The sequence below is a fragment of the Erpetoichthys calabaricus genome, chromosome 6 (genome assembly GCF_900747795.2).
Source record: "Erpetoichthys calabaricus chromosome 6, fErpCal1.3, whole genome shotgun sequence".
NCBI lineage: Eukaryota > Metazoa > Chordata > Cladistia > Polypteriformes > Polypteridae > Erpetoichthys > Erpetoichthys calabaricus.
Window position 1 is genome coordinate 50,748,738 of NC_041399.2, and position 14,713 is coordinate 50,763,450.

At 38.2% G+C, this 14,713-nt stretch overlaps 1 protein-coding gene across 1 annotated transcript in view; it reads left to right on the forward strand.

The window, feature by feature from the left end:
- The window catches only part of LOC114653321 (sodium/potassium-transporting ATPase subunit beta-1-interacting protein 3), a 604,448-nt gene that overhangs the window by 418,621 nt on the left and 171,114 nt on the right, over positions 1-14,713 (forward strand). Inside the window, exon 4 of the mRNA XM_028803568.2 lies at positions 3,807-4,004. Coding sequence (XP_028659401.1) covers positions 3,807-4,004 — 198 coding nt within the window. The remainder of the gene's footprint in view (positions 1-3,806; positions 4,005-14,713) is intronic.

A 14,713-nucleotide genomic window follows, 5' to 3' on the forward strand; every position in this document is an offset into this window, starting at 1 on the left:
ACAATTAAAAATATTCATAGTTTGTTACTCATACTTATTTTATAGTTTTTTACTCATATAGTAAATGATAAACCAACCTTGAATTTGTGGGAGACGGTGAACAAAAGTCAAACTCATCAACAAAAACTGTAAGTGCGTCTAAATTTACACAGTGATAGTGCTAGGTGTCAGTTATTATGAACTTTTTACATTTTTCAATTTTCAGTTCAATTCACTGTTTTTTTTTAAAATAGCCCCCTTCACTTTCTATAGGCTCAGAATGCTTGCACAAGTTTCCATTTATAATGCAATGGCAGAAACAATTAAACCATAAATCATTTACATAAATAAGCACTCAAATTTGTCTGAACACACAGCAAAACAAAGCAATTTCAATTTCCAACTCATCATGAGAGTACAAGTCAATTAACATTATATTCTAATTGAGACACTGCCAGTAGACAGTGGAGGAGACAAAAACAAAATTTCAGTCAGCTACATTCCTGGAGAAAATAAACCCCTGGATGGTCAGTTTTACCAAACAAGTCACAGTTCTGGGGAGGAAAACCAACTGAACTGAGGACTCGGGTGATTCCAGACTTCTTCCATTTCACTGTTATTGAGGCCACTGTTCTCCTTGCAAGACTCAAACCTTTAGAAATGATTTTATGCCCTTGCCCTGATATATGCCTCACCATAATTTGATTATGGAGTTCTACAGAGGGTTCCTTGGAACTAGTGGCTTGGTTTTTATCCTGACATGGAGTGCCAGCAAAAACAGTGGTAGAAAATATATTGGAAAAGAATCTTATAAAAGATTCTTATTAAAAAGTTCTTAATGTAGAAAACTAGGGGGCTCCGCCCCCTGCTCGCTTCGCTCACCCACCCCCGGGTTTGGTTTACCGGATATACAATTTAAGGAGATTGTTATTTTAATAGGAATTGTTACATATGCATTATTTTCATCTTTTACTTCAAAACTTTTGTAAAAAAAATACTTGTCCTTTATTTCTGGCTCCGGGCATGGTTAAATCTCTTTCTCTCTGGACGTATAACGCTGCTCGCATTGTGAAGGGGGGGCTGAACGCATGCTAAGGAGAAGCGGTCAGATCATCTACTGGCTTGTTGCTACTGCTGCTGGCGAGCTGCGTGTTCTGCTTGTCGCGCTGCACGTCGATCATTTAAAAGCCTGTACAGCTGCTGTCTTTGTGCCACTTTTCGTCTCTGCCGCTCGCGTTGTGAAGGGGGGGGGGGCTTAACGCACGCTAAGGGGAAGCGGTCGGATCATCTGCTGGCTTGCTGCTGCTGGCGAGCTGCATGTTCTGCTTGTCGTTTGTCATTGTTTAAAGAGCTGGGAGCACTTGAAGTGTGTCTGTCAAAAGCATTCCAACAACTGCAAGGTTAGATGTCCGTGAACTTGTTTTAAATGTTGTCTCACTGCCTTGTCTTGCGAGACATCAAATTGTCTTCCAAGAAAATGGCGTCTCATCTCCCAAGATTTTTTTTATACTAGAGAGATAAAGGTGATGAAAGATGAGTCTTTTCAACTCTGGGTGCAGACGTGCTTCGGACATTCCTTAGTCCACAGAGGTCCTGCCTGTTTCTTTGGGCTCTCAGTATGCATTGCAAACTTAAAAGCCTCACATGATTTTGAATTAACAACAATTATAAGAGTAATCAACAAATGTTTGTTTTTCTCAGGTTGACTGTCCATTCTGATCCTAATTACCCTGAGGTAATACAACCCCAATTCCAATGAAGTTGGGACGTTGTGTAAAACGCAAATAAAAACAGAATACAATGATTTGCAAATCCTTTTCAACATATATTCAAGTGAATACACTATGAAGACAAGATATTGAATGTTCAAACTGATAAACTTTATTGTTGTTTTGCAAATCTTCACTCATTTTGAACTCAATGCCTGCAACACATTCCAAAAAAGCTGGGACAGGGGCAGCAAAAGACTGGGAAAGTTGAGGAATGTTCAAAAAACACCTGTTTTGAACATTCCACAGGTGAACAGGTTAATTTGAAACAGGTGTTTGTCATGATTGGGTATAAAAGGAGCATCCCCAAAAGGCTCAGTCGTTCACAAGCAAGGATGGGGCGAGGTTCACCACTTTGTGAACAACTGCCTGGGCAAATAGTCCAGCAGTTTAAGAACAACGTTTCTCAACGTACAATTGCAAGGAATCTAGGGATTTCATCATCTACTGTCCATAATATCATCAAAAGATTCAGAGAATCTGGAGAAATCTCTGCACGTAAGCGGCAAGGCCGAATGCCAACACTGGATGCCTGTGACCTTCGATCCCTCAGAGGGCACTGCATTAAAAACCTTCATCATTCTGTAAAGGATATTACCATGTGGTCTCAGGAATACTTCAGAAAACCATTGTCAGTTAACACAGTTCGTCGCTACATCTACAAGTGCAAGTTAAAACTCTACCATGCAAAGCGAAAGCCATATATCAACAACACCCAGAAACGCCACCGGCTTCTCTGGGCCCGAGCTCATCTGAGATGGACTGACGCAAAGTGGAAAAGTGTGCTGTAGTCTGACGAGTCCACATTTCAAATTGTTTTTGGAAATCATGGACGTCGTGTCCTCCGGGCCAAAGAGGAAAAGGACCATTCGGATTGTTATCAGCACAAAGTTCAAAAGCCAGCATTTGTGATGGTATGGGGGTGTGTTAGTGCCCATGGCATGGGTAACTTGCACATCTGTGAAGGCACCATTAATGCTGAAAGGTACATACAGGTTTTGGAGCAACATATGCTGCCATCCAAGCGACATCTTTTTCAGGGACGTCCCTGCTTATTTCAGCGGGACAATGCGAAGCCACATTCTGCATGTGTTACAACAGCGTGGCTTCGTAGTAAAAGAGTGCGGGTTCTAGACTGGCCTGCCTGCAGTCCAGACCTGTCTCCCATTGAAAATATGTGGCACATTATGAAGCGCAAAATACGACAACGGAGACCCCGGACTATTGAGCAACTGAAGTTGTACATCAAGCAAGAATGGGAAAGAATTCCACCTACACAGCTCCAACAATTAGTGTCCTCAGTTCCCAAACGCTTATTGAGTGTTGTTAAAAGGAAAGGTGATATAACACAGTGGTAAACATGTCCCTGTCCCAGCTTTTTTGGAACGTGTTGCAGGCATCAAATTCAAAATGAGTGAAGATTTGCAAAACAACAATAAAGTTTATCAGTTTGAACATTCGATATCTTGTCTTCGTAGTGTATTCAACTGAATATAGGTTGAAAAGGATTTGCAAATCATTGTATTCTGTTTTTATTTACGTTTTACACAACGTCCCAACTTCATTGGAATTGGGGTTGTACATTACAAAAAGTATTTGAAACAATTTGTTTTTTGTAGGATTTTAAAAGAATTATCTAAAAGTTTCAAGGTTCAAATCAGTAAAAATACAGAATTTAAAATCAATCTATACCACTTATTTAAAAAGATATACAAGAGTTTGTTTGAAATGAGATTTTAGTGTCCAGAGTTTCAAAGTTTAAGAAGGCTCTGGTCAAGTAAAAGGTCTGGGTTTTCTAAATGCAGGCTGTTAACTCGGGTGTCAGATTTTCACTTTAATATATTGTTTATTCATATTTCAGTATTATGAGTTTTAAACATTATTCTTCATATGATATATTTCAATGCCTATATAGCAAGTTATTATTCATAAAATGTCATGGTATATTTGAATATATCCAAAACAGTTTAAACACTCCACAAGCACCAAATGAGTTACTGTATATAGTTTTCTTGTAGTCTACCTTTCTACAGTGTAATCTTTTGTATTTTGTTCCAGAACACTGACCTCATGACTTTTAACATTTCCATGCATCGCTCATGGTGGAGAGAACATGGACCGGGCTGTGTCAGGAAAGAGGTACCTCCTCCGGTCAGTCGGAGCCTTGATGACCACTCCTTCATCTCTGTGACTGGATGCATTGTCGAGTTCCAGTATCTTGAAGTTATTCACAGCTCGTTCCAGATTCTGCTTGCTGTGAGTATAACTAATCTACAGTACACTGACATAAAGAGTGAGTGATCATTGGAAACACATTTAAGTTTAAATTGACGTGATTATCTATCATGCATTTCTGTATTAATCCTAGGAAATAAGTTTTTGTCCACCTTAATAAAAGGATGTGTGTGTGCATCCGGTTGCTACGTCTCTGTCATTCCAAAAGATGGCACATCACAAACATTTTTAGCAATGAAGTTCATTGCATTTATCGTTCCAACATATGGTACATCACTAACATTAACTCTGCTTTTACGAATCCCGTACCAAATGGCATATAACAGAGATGTATGCATTGCATGGTTCACTGTAAATGTTAACGCTGAGGACTACATTGATTACATAGATTTCAACCCTTCTTAGATGGGTAGCACAGCTAGTCTTAAATAACATCGTAAAAGTGCCAATTTTTATAATTGTACTATAATATATATCAATAACAGATTTGTACAAAAGACCATTATTATTTCCCATTGTTTCAACCTTTTTGATTAGATATACATTGACAAATGAATACAGAGAATTCCGCGAAGTTGTCAGAAAAACAAAAAATATGTTGATAGCCTGCATTTATTTATTGATTACATCTTTGCTTATCATAGTGATTGGGAGCCTCGGGATTCAACTCTAATTGACATAGAAGCAGGCCTTTTGGTTTTATTACAGTTTATAAAGTTTCAGCTTGTGATTATGACATGGGAGGAATGCTAGTTGGCGTAAATCCTCCAAACTGTGATTTACCTGTTTATACAGTAAATGACTCTTCAGAGGTTTATTTTCTCCTGGAACGCAATTTAATGGAGTTTTTTGATTTCCTTGTCTTCATTGTTAACTGGCCAAATCTCAACTGTTAAGTTAACAGTACTTTATATTGGCATAATGTTGTTACATCTAACCAATTACATACAAATATTACATATTTTAGTACTGTTGTGTGATTTTATTATGGTTGCAAATTTGTGTAAACACTCTGTGTTTGTATTTATTGAAGATCACTATTCAGAAATAAAATGAATTGAACTGAATTGATAGGAGACCCAGGTTCACTTCCCGGGTCCTCCCTGCGTGGAGTTGGCATGTTCTCCCCGTGTCTGCGTGGGTTTCCTCGGGGTACTCTGGTTTCCTTCCACAGTCCAAAGACATGCAGGTTAGGTGCATTGGCGATTCTAAATTGTCCCTAGTGTGTGTGCTTGGTGTGCGTGTGTGTGTGTGTGTGCACCCTGTGGTGGGCTGGCGCCTTGCCCGGGGTTTGTTTCCTACCTTGCGCTCTGTGTTGGCTGGGATTGGCTCCAGCAGACCCCGTGACCCTGTTCTTCGGATATAGAGGGTTGGATAATGGATGGCACTGAATTGAATAAATTAAACACCCATGGAGAAATTAAAATGCGTCCTTATCTGAATGACTTTACATAAGTTTTATGATATTACTAGATTTATTAAGAAGCAGGTAGCTGGAAATAATATGTATGAATGTGAATTTGTATTTTTAGACCCAATAACACAGGAGTAAGCAAAGTTCGAAAAATGGGGGATGAGAGACTTGATAAATTTATCTCCTGGCACACATTTAATGACGTCATCTTTTTTTCTTCTGAAAACGTAACTCGTGCTTATTCCCAGTTGCTTAGATGATACTGAGAAGTTCTTCTTGACACAGTTGTATCGGCTTTTCATCAAAAGTGTAAATACCTTTGTTAATTTTTGTGTGAAATCTACCTCTGGAAAATATAGACATGTCAATATCTTTACTTTATTTCAAAAACTAAAAATAGCATAATGCCTATTAATAGAATGTTCCATCTTTTAAATTCCTAAAGAAAGAGACTTAAGTTGTTTTGGTCTGGAACTATTCAGTGCCTGCTATCAGCAACATGATAGATCCAACAATTTATTGAATTCATCTATTATTATGATTGCTTGATTGCTAAAAGATGGCTTAGATTAAATATCTGTTCTGTGGAACGAAATAAGGATTTGGTTCTGTAAGCGCACAGTTTATTGCATGAGATCTAAACATTTGTCATATTTGTCATACTGAAGATATTTTTTTTCATTTTTTAGAATTTGTGAATGACCAAAGATATATTAAAATACACCAAGTTACAATTCTGATTACTATAAGGGATAATCAATGTGATTCGTAATGGACATGGACTTAGTGCGCGGTATCCTGTTCTGGAAGCCCAGTTAACAGAAGAAGGTTTGCATTCTGTGTCATTCTTCTGCTATTAAAGACTAAATGAGCATTATTTATTTTCTTATCTTATATCAATAGGCTAGTGTACTGATACTGTTGGTCGTAGTGATGTAATGATTGATGACAACACTTATTTAGAGCAAATTACCATTCACTGAAGTATTGCAGACATGTAATTCCATGTTGTGCTTAGATTGATGATCTGTAATTTTACAAATGATGTACATTAATGCTCAGTAACAGAATGTACATGGTAGCATGAATATATACAGCAGAGAAATTTTTCCCGTTCTAATGCTCTAATGAGAATACTTTTATATTTCTTTTAGGTTGTCTTAAGCACAATGTTACAGTATATGCTATACTATTTAATAATAATAATAATAATTCATTTAATTATAAGGCACTTTACATTAGTAGTAAATCTCAAAGTGCTACATAAAAATATTTAACAAAGACAAAACAAGATAAAAACAGAGATAAAACAACAATAAATAGTGGCATTCTTGTTAATATGCTTTCCTAAATAAAAAAGTTCAATGAATTTAAATAATAATAATAAATAATAATAATAATAAATTTAAATAAATGTGCTTTTAACAAATAACACTACAGCGGGCACAACAATGAAATCTCTTGGTGTTAATGTGCACGGGTATTGTTATTACTTATTCAATCACTGATTATTAACCTACTAAACCTACCAGTAGGCCGAATGTGTATGTATTGGGCCAGATGTTTATGTCCACTTTATCATTTTAAAGAAAGGGAGAGGGAGACATTCTAGTCAAACTAAAGCAAATCAATGTGTTTAAAATATTTAAAGGGAAAATATATTTTCAGTCACGAATCTATAAGCTAAAGAAAAGAAAGTAATTAATCAAATCTTAGAAACAAGGCTATCGCAGTTTTCATATGTCAATAGTGTTTAAAATCTGAAATAGTCTAAGAAGCCATACACATTAACATTACCATTGCATATAAATCAACATCACACAAAAAAGAGTAAAAAATATGTTTACATTCATTTATTTAGCATGGAGCTATATTCAAGGTCATACAGTATGTGTTTGAATTAAAATGTGGGAGAAACACAGAAGCATTGAACTTTACTTTTTTTTATTTCGGTGAAAAGCATATTAATGTAAGATAAGCCAGTCAGTCCACATAGCTTGTCACTCTCTATTTCACTAACTTGTTCAACAAAAGCAGGTCAAGTTGATTTTTGCAAGTCCCCAAAGTTCTACTCCCTACCACACTGCTTAGTAACTCATTCAAAGTATCAATGATATCTGTTCAATATACAGTACTGTGCAAAAGTTTTAGACAGGTGTGAAAAAATGCTGTAAACAAATAATGCTTTCAGAAATATAAATAATGATTGTTTATTGTTATCAATTTACAAAATGCAAAGTGAGCGAATAAAAGAAAAATCTAAATCAAATCAATATTTGGTGTTACTACCTTTTGCCTTCAAACCAGCATCAATTCTTATAGGTACACTTGCACCAAGTCAGGGATTTTGTAGGATTATAGTCAGGTGTTTGATCAACCAATTATACCAAACAGGTGCTAATGATCATCAATGTCACACGTAGGTTGAAACACAGTCATTAACTGAAACAGAAACAGCTGTGTAGGAGGCTTAAAACTGGGTGAGGAACAGCCAAACTCTGCTACCAAGGTGAGGTTGTGGAAGACAGTTTCATGTCATGGCAAGATTGAGCACAGCAACAAGACACAAGGTAGTTCTACTGCATCAGCAAGGTCTCTCCCAGACAAAGATTTCAAAGCAGACTGGAGTTTCAAGATGTGCTGTTCAAGCTCTTTTGAAGAAACACAAAGAAACGGGCAATGTTGAGGATCGTAGACGCAGTGGTCGGCCAAGGAAACTTAGTGCAGCAGATGAAAGACACATCAAGCTTATTACTCTTCAAAATCGGAAGATGTCCAGCAGTGCCATCAGTTCAGAACTGGCAGAAACCAGTGGGACCCAGGTACACCCATGTACTGTCCGGAGAAGTCTGGCCAGAAGTGGTCTTCATGGAAGAGTTGCAGCCAAAAAGCCATACCTCTGACGTGGAAACAAGGCCAAGCGACTCAAGTATGCACGAAAACATAAAAACTAGGGTGCAGAAAAATGGCAGCAGGTGCTCTGGACTGATGAGTCAAAATTTGAAATATTTGGCTGTAGCAGAAGGCAGTTTGTTCATCGAAGGGCTGGAGAGCGGTACAATGAGTGTCTGCAGGCAACAGTGAAGCATTGTGGAGGTTCCTTGAACATTTGGGGCTGCATTTCTGCAAATGGAGTTGGAGATTTGGTCAGGATTAATGGTGTTCTCAATACTGAGAAATACAGGCAGATACTTATCCATCATGCAATACCATCAGGGAGGCATATGATTGGCCCCAAATTTATTCTGCATTAGGACAACGACCCCCAAACATACAGCCAAAGTCATTAAGAACTATCTTCAGCGTAAAGAAGAACAAGAAGTCCTGGAAGTGATGGCATGGCCCCCACAGAGCCCTGATCTCAACATCATTGAGTGTGTCTGGGATTACATGAAGAGACAGAAGGATGTGAGGAAGCCAACATCCACAGAAGATCTGTGGTTAGTTCTCCAAGATGTTTGGAACAACCTACCAGCCGAGTTCCTTCAAAAACTGTGTGCAAGTGTACCTAGAAGAATTGATGCTGTTTTGTTTTCCATTGTGTCAAGTCTCTATTTGCTTAAAATGAAAACAATCAGCTCCTTATATCTTTCCTTGCAGCTTTTAGCCAGAATCAGGGCAATAGCTTTTCTGTCTGCTGTTCTCTAGTTCAATGTCTTTTTACAATAAATTGACTTCTCTGCCTGCTCATGTGAAATGGTGATACGTCTTTTATTACATACAACAAAAGAGACAGGCACCCAATATGTTATCTCTGACTGGGCTGACTGAAGTCTTCTGATCATACAGAGGCCTAAAGCACATGCCTCTCTTGCTACTCCATTTCTGTGACTTTAATCTTCAATTGTTTATGGTGCTATTCAAGTTACAGTGGATAGGGCTGTATCTCACCGGGCTGTTTGCATGACCTTCTTCAAGCACATAAAGCAGCTAACTGAAAAACAGTTAGATAGTCAACTGAGCTGAATGCAGAATGAAAGGAATGTAGGACTCAGTCCTTAAAAGAACAAAATCTAGGTGAGGCACACCGCATCTCCTTCAAATGTCTTCTCATCTTATAAATTCCTTTTCTGTCCTTGCGTATCAGCCAGAAATCTAGAAAAAGTTGAACTCAACAAAAATTTCACCCACTAAGCGGGTTCTAAAGGTCATGACACAGCAGTATTCAAGGAGGAAAGAAATAATGCAAGATAAAATGTTAGCAGGGGCGGCATGGTGGCGCAGTGGTAGCGCTGCTGCCTCGTAGTTAGGAAACCCGGGTTCACTTCCCGGGTCCTCCCTGCGTGGAGTTTGCATGTTCTCCCCATGTCTGCGTGGGTTTCCTCCGGGCGCTCCGGTTTCCTCCCACAGTCCAAAGACATGAAGGTTAGGTGGATTGGCGATTCTAAATTGGCCCTAGTGTGTGCTTGGTGTGTGGGTGTGTTTGTGTGTGTCCTGCGGTGGGTTGGCACCCTGCCCGGGATTGGTTCCTGCCTTGTGCCCTGTGTTGGCTGGGATTGGCTCCAGCAGACCCCCGTGACCCTGTGTTCGGATTCAGCGGGTTGGAAAATGGAAGGTTGGATGGATGTTAGCACTTTTTACAATCAATCAATATTTCAATCAATGTAATTTTTTGCATGTTGCTCCTCATGACTTTTAACATTTGGATGCCTCTTCATAGTGGAGAGAACATGGACCTGGCTGTGTCAGGAAAGAGGTACCTCCTCCGGTCAAGTGGAGCTTTTGTGATATGTTTCAATAAGGAGGACACGTGGCTCATACTTGTTCAGAATGACCTTTTTTGGTTCCCCATGCTTTACAAAATGATATACCAGAAAAAATATGCTTTAAAAATATTCTAATTCTTATAGATGAGGCAACTTATGATAGTACCCATCTTCAATAATGTAGTCTATTTGAAATTGCTTGCGTCTCCGGGAGTCTTTCTCTAGACTCCACTTCCTCTTTAATTCAGATATGACAAAACAGTATAAACTGAATGCAGTGCATGAAGTGGGCTGATACTCACATCTAGAATTTCAACATAGAGTACCGCCACGTTTCCTTAGTGTATCGAAGAGTATCGTAGTTTTACAGGATAAGCCACATCTCTCCCAACTCTTCAAAAACCTCTCAGTGTATCATAACAATCAAAGTTTGAATATTCTGGCACCGTTTTTTTGCATACTGGCGATCACCTGGACCTCTTCTCAAATCATCACGGGGCATACGCCCTCCCGCAACTCTTTGATCGAAGGTCACTATACTGCCATAGAAACAAAAACAAAATATTACTGCCAGTAAATTGGTTTCACTTCAGACACTGACTGACAACCTCCTGCTACCCATCAACTAGTCAACAGTAGAAAAAGTGTGTGTTACGCTGCTTTAATTCATCGGCTTCAAGGTCTGACATGCTATGCATTCACATTATACACTTCTATTGTAAAGTGTGTCACACACGTGCGATTAGGAAAGAGCTGAGTGGACCAAGTGGATATAATTATGGCGGGGTGCACTAAACCTACCTCTGTTATCTCTGTAGGCCAAATACGGGAAAACCTGTCTGATTTAACATTACTTCCGGTTCAGGCGCCTAGACTGACGTCACTTCTGGTTCCGGTGTCCAGTCTGACGTCACTTCTGGTTACGGCACCCAGACTGATGTCACTTCCGGTTCCGGCCAGATGGCATCACTTCCGGTCCATGGCTTATAAAACCACCATCTTTCAAAACCTCATCAGTTCAGTTCAGGACTCAAAACCTTGCACTTGAGTGCTCTTAAAAAAACCCTTTTGCAGCCAGAGACAATACTGTATATGGGTGGCTGCCCCAAACCTTTTTGTGTGTGTCTAGGCTGTTCATTTCACAAGAGTTATTTGGAGTAGTTGTGGCCTTTCTGTTAGTTTGAATGAGTTTGGTCATCCTCCCCTGACCCCTTTCATTAAGAAAGTGTTTTCACCCACTGAACTGCTTCATGCTGAAGTGTTTTGGTTTTCGAACTATTCTTTGTAAATGCTAGAGGCTTTAGGATTTAAGGAGAACAGTTGTTTCTGAGACACTGAAACCAGCACCACTACCCCTTGTCCATGTCTGCACTTTGTATATATAAGGCTATGTAACCACATGATTAGCTGTTTGGAGTCGGAGGCCGATTTAGTTACATGCAAGTTTACCTAATTAAGTGGTCACCAAATGTGGACACCTAAAGTACTGTCCCAGAATCATGCCTGCAAAATTCTAGAGAAATGTCAATGTATTTCTGGCACATATTGTAATTTTAGACTTTATCCAAAACATAACTGTATAGGGCAACTTTTATAGAAAGAGGTAACAGAAGAGCTTACATAAATTCAGTGATTATGTGTTTTTGACAAAAATTAGCATGAATCTGAAAATTAACCTAAAGTAACATTCACTAATTATGTTCTTTTTTCACTATAGTAATAAATGAGTGTCTCTTCATGTGTCCAGTGGGCTCAGAAAATGGATGATAAATTATTAGTGGAGTTACAGCAAAGTGAGTGCAATATAAAGATAATATACGAGGGACGTTCAAAAATGTCCGCACCTTTATATTTTCGTTGGAAACTGTGAAGGTGGGAGGAGTAGTAATTGGGCATTAAAAAGTTGGTATGACACTTGATAAATTGCATCACAAATGAAGGTGACTATGTAGAAAAGTGATGTAATTTGTTTTTGAAATTCGTATTAAAATAAGTTTAAAAAAGTGCAGAAACTTTTTTGAATGTCCCTCGTAATAAAGATATCCTGAATAAGGAATTTTAGACATTTCAGTTGCAGTTTCTTGGGGTATTGGTTTTCTAAGACTTTTATATAAAACATACTTAAACTATGTGTATTTGAATTACAGCTCCCAGCAGTATGTTTCACATTGACCTGCTTATTTTGAGAAGGCCTTGTTTGACTTGAGGATCATAGAGAAGACTTTCTGCACAATTCCAAGAGTGAGCCATCTAGTCGGATTTATATTTTCCACCAGTATATTCCAGAAAAAGGATATCTGACAGGCCCCTAATGATAACAACCTGCCTGAAGAAGGGGTCTCAGTTGCCTCAAAAGCGTGCATTTTGTAATCGGTTCAGTTAGCCAATAAAAGGTGTTAGTTTGCTTGACTTCTCATTGAACCCTTGGGGATTAATAAAGTACATCTAATCTAATGTAATCTAATCTCATCTAATGATATAGCTTTTTAGGCTTTAAGTCTTTGCATATGTAAAGGAAAAGCATCATTAGAAATTGTTTGAATGTTTTAAAATTCATATTGACACAACTGCCTTTGACTAAATTTCATACAGTAGGAAACAAACTAGAAAAATTAACAATTATCTCTATATATAATACGCTACCATGGCTGTTCGTTTGTCTGTCCAGGATCTTAAATCACCTGTAGCTCATGAACCATTTGACCTATTGACCTGAAATTTGGTACACATATACTACGTGACGTCTACTATCCGCTTTCGGGGTGATGATTGACCTCCAAGGTTATTCCTCTTTTTATTGTTATTGTATTTTATTGTAGAATCAACAATTGGCAGCAGTCAGAAGGGCAGCCATGTGGCGCATGCATACGAGTGCTGTTCTTATCCCTACCACCTTCTCCATCACTTCCCCTACCTCTTCATATCTTAAATCATACTTGAGGCTGATTGAACACTTAAGTGCCATCTTAAGTGAAAAATTAAAGAAAACATATTAAATAATTGCAACACAAACACTGACTTAATAAGTTTTAATGCAAAAAGATGCCAACGAAAGAAGAGTAGAAGCAGGTCGCTAGGGTGGAGAAAAGAAGAGCGCATCAACCTCTGAGCAAATGAATGCTAAACGTACAGAGAAAGAGTATGAAAACTAGGAATGCTCAAGTCAAGTGTATCCACTGCACATTATCATGTGTGCTGTTACTAGTCAACATATAATTTTGTGAAAAAAAATGTTGTTTTCAGAAAACTAGTGATGAGTGCTCACTCTATCAATATAATAATATTTTGTTTGTAATATTTTCAGATTTTAAAAATTCAGATAACATCTGTGTTACAGAATAAATTATGCTGGCACTAACAATGCCATCAGTGGTCTTATTTTAAACATGGTGATAAAATAGTGCGTTCTGAAATTATTCTGACTTGATAGGTTTGTATGTTGTACAAGCTGGGTCTAATACACAAACAGATATGAAATACTGAATATACAGTAGCACAGCCAGGGAACAAAGCATAAAGGCTAAATTTTAGGAGATTTTGTTAAAGAATGCAAAGAGATTACTTGAGCAGGACAGATTCAAAATGAAGCATGGCCTGAAGAACAAGTGCTCCTTTAAAGAGGAAGTTACATTGCAAAAGTAGAACCACGAGTACAATGGATTCAAGCCTGTTAGAAAACACAACCCAGACTCGAATCACAATACCTGCTCTGGTCCCAGACAGGATGACCACCTCATTATTTCAACGCTCTACCTCCCTTGTTACCAGTCTGATTTTCATTTAGATTTGTATCTCTGTATTTTTTTTTCAGTTGAATTTGGAGGTACTATTGCATTCATGACATTAAAATCCTTTTGGGCAGCCACAGAGCTAAAGAACACCATTAGTTAAAGGTGTGACAGTTTTGAAAATGAAAGCTATTGTTGCTCAGTTTCATAATAATATGTTGTCTATCCATTATAGTTAATCATCAACTGTCATTTTGTGATCAAGTTACAAGGGTGCGCATACGGGTTTGCGGGGGGCATGCACTGGAGGCTGCACTCACATGATATCATTATCCACAGTGGTATTTTAATGCTCTCTTTAAGAAGTGTGATAATCCAATTCTTAAAAAGAAAACTACGGCAAATTTCCCTAGCTTTATACTGTCATATGAAAAAGTTTGGGAACCCCTCTTAATTCTTTGGATTTTTGTTTATCATTGGCTGAGCTTTTAAAGTAGCAACTTCCTTTTAATTTATGACATGCCTTATGGAAACAGTAGTATTTCAGCAGTAACATTAAGTTTATTGGATTAACAGAAAATATGCAATATGCATCATAACAAAATTAGACAGGTGCATAAATTTGGGCACCCCAACAGAGATATTACATCAATACTTAGTTGAGCCTCCTTTTGCAAACATAACAGCCTCTAGACGCCTCCTATAGCCTTTGATAAGTGTCTGGATTCTGGATGGAGGTATTTTTGACCATTCTTCCATACAAAATCTCTCCAGTACAGTTAAATTTAATGGCTGCCGAGCATGGACAGCCTGCTTCAAATCATTCCATAGATTTTCAATGATATTAAAGTCAGGGGACTGTGTCGGCCATTCCAGAACATT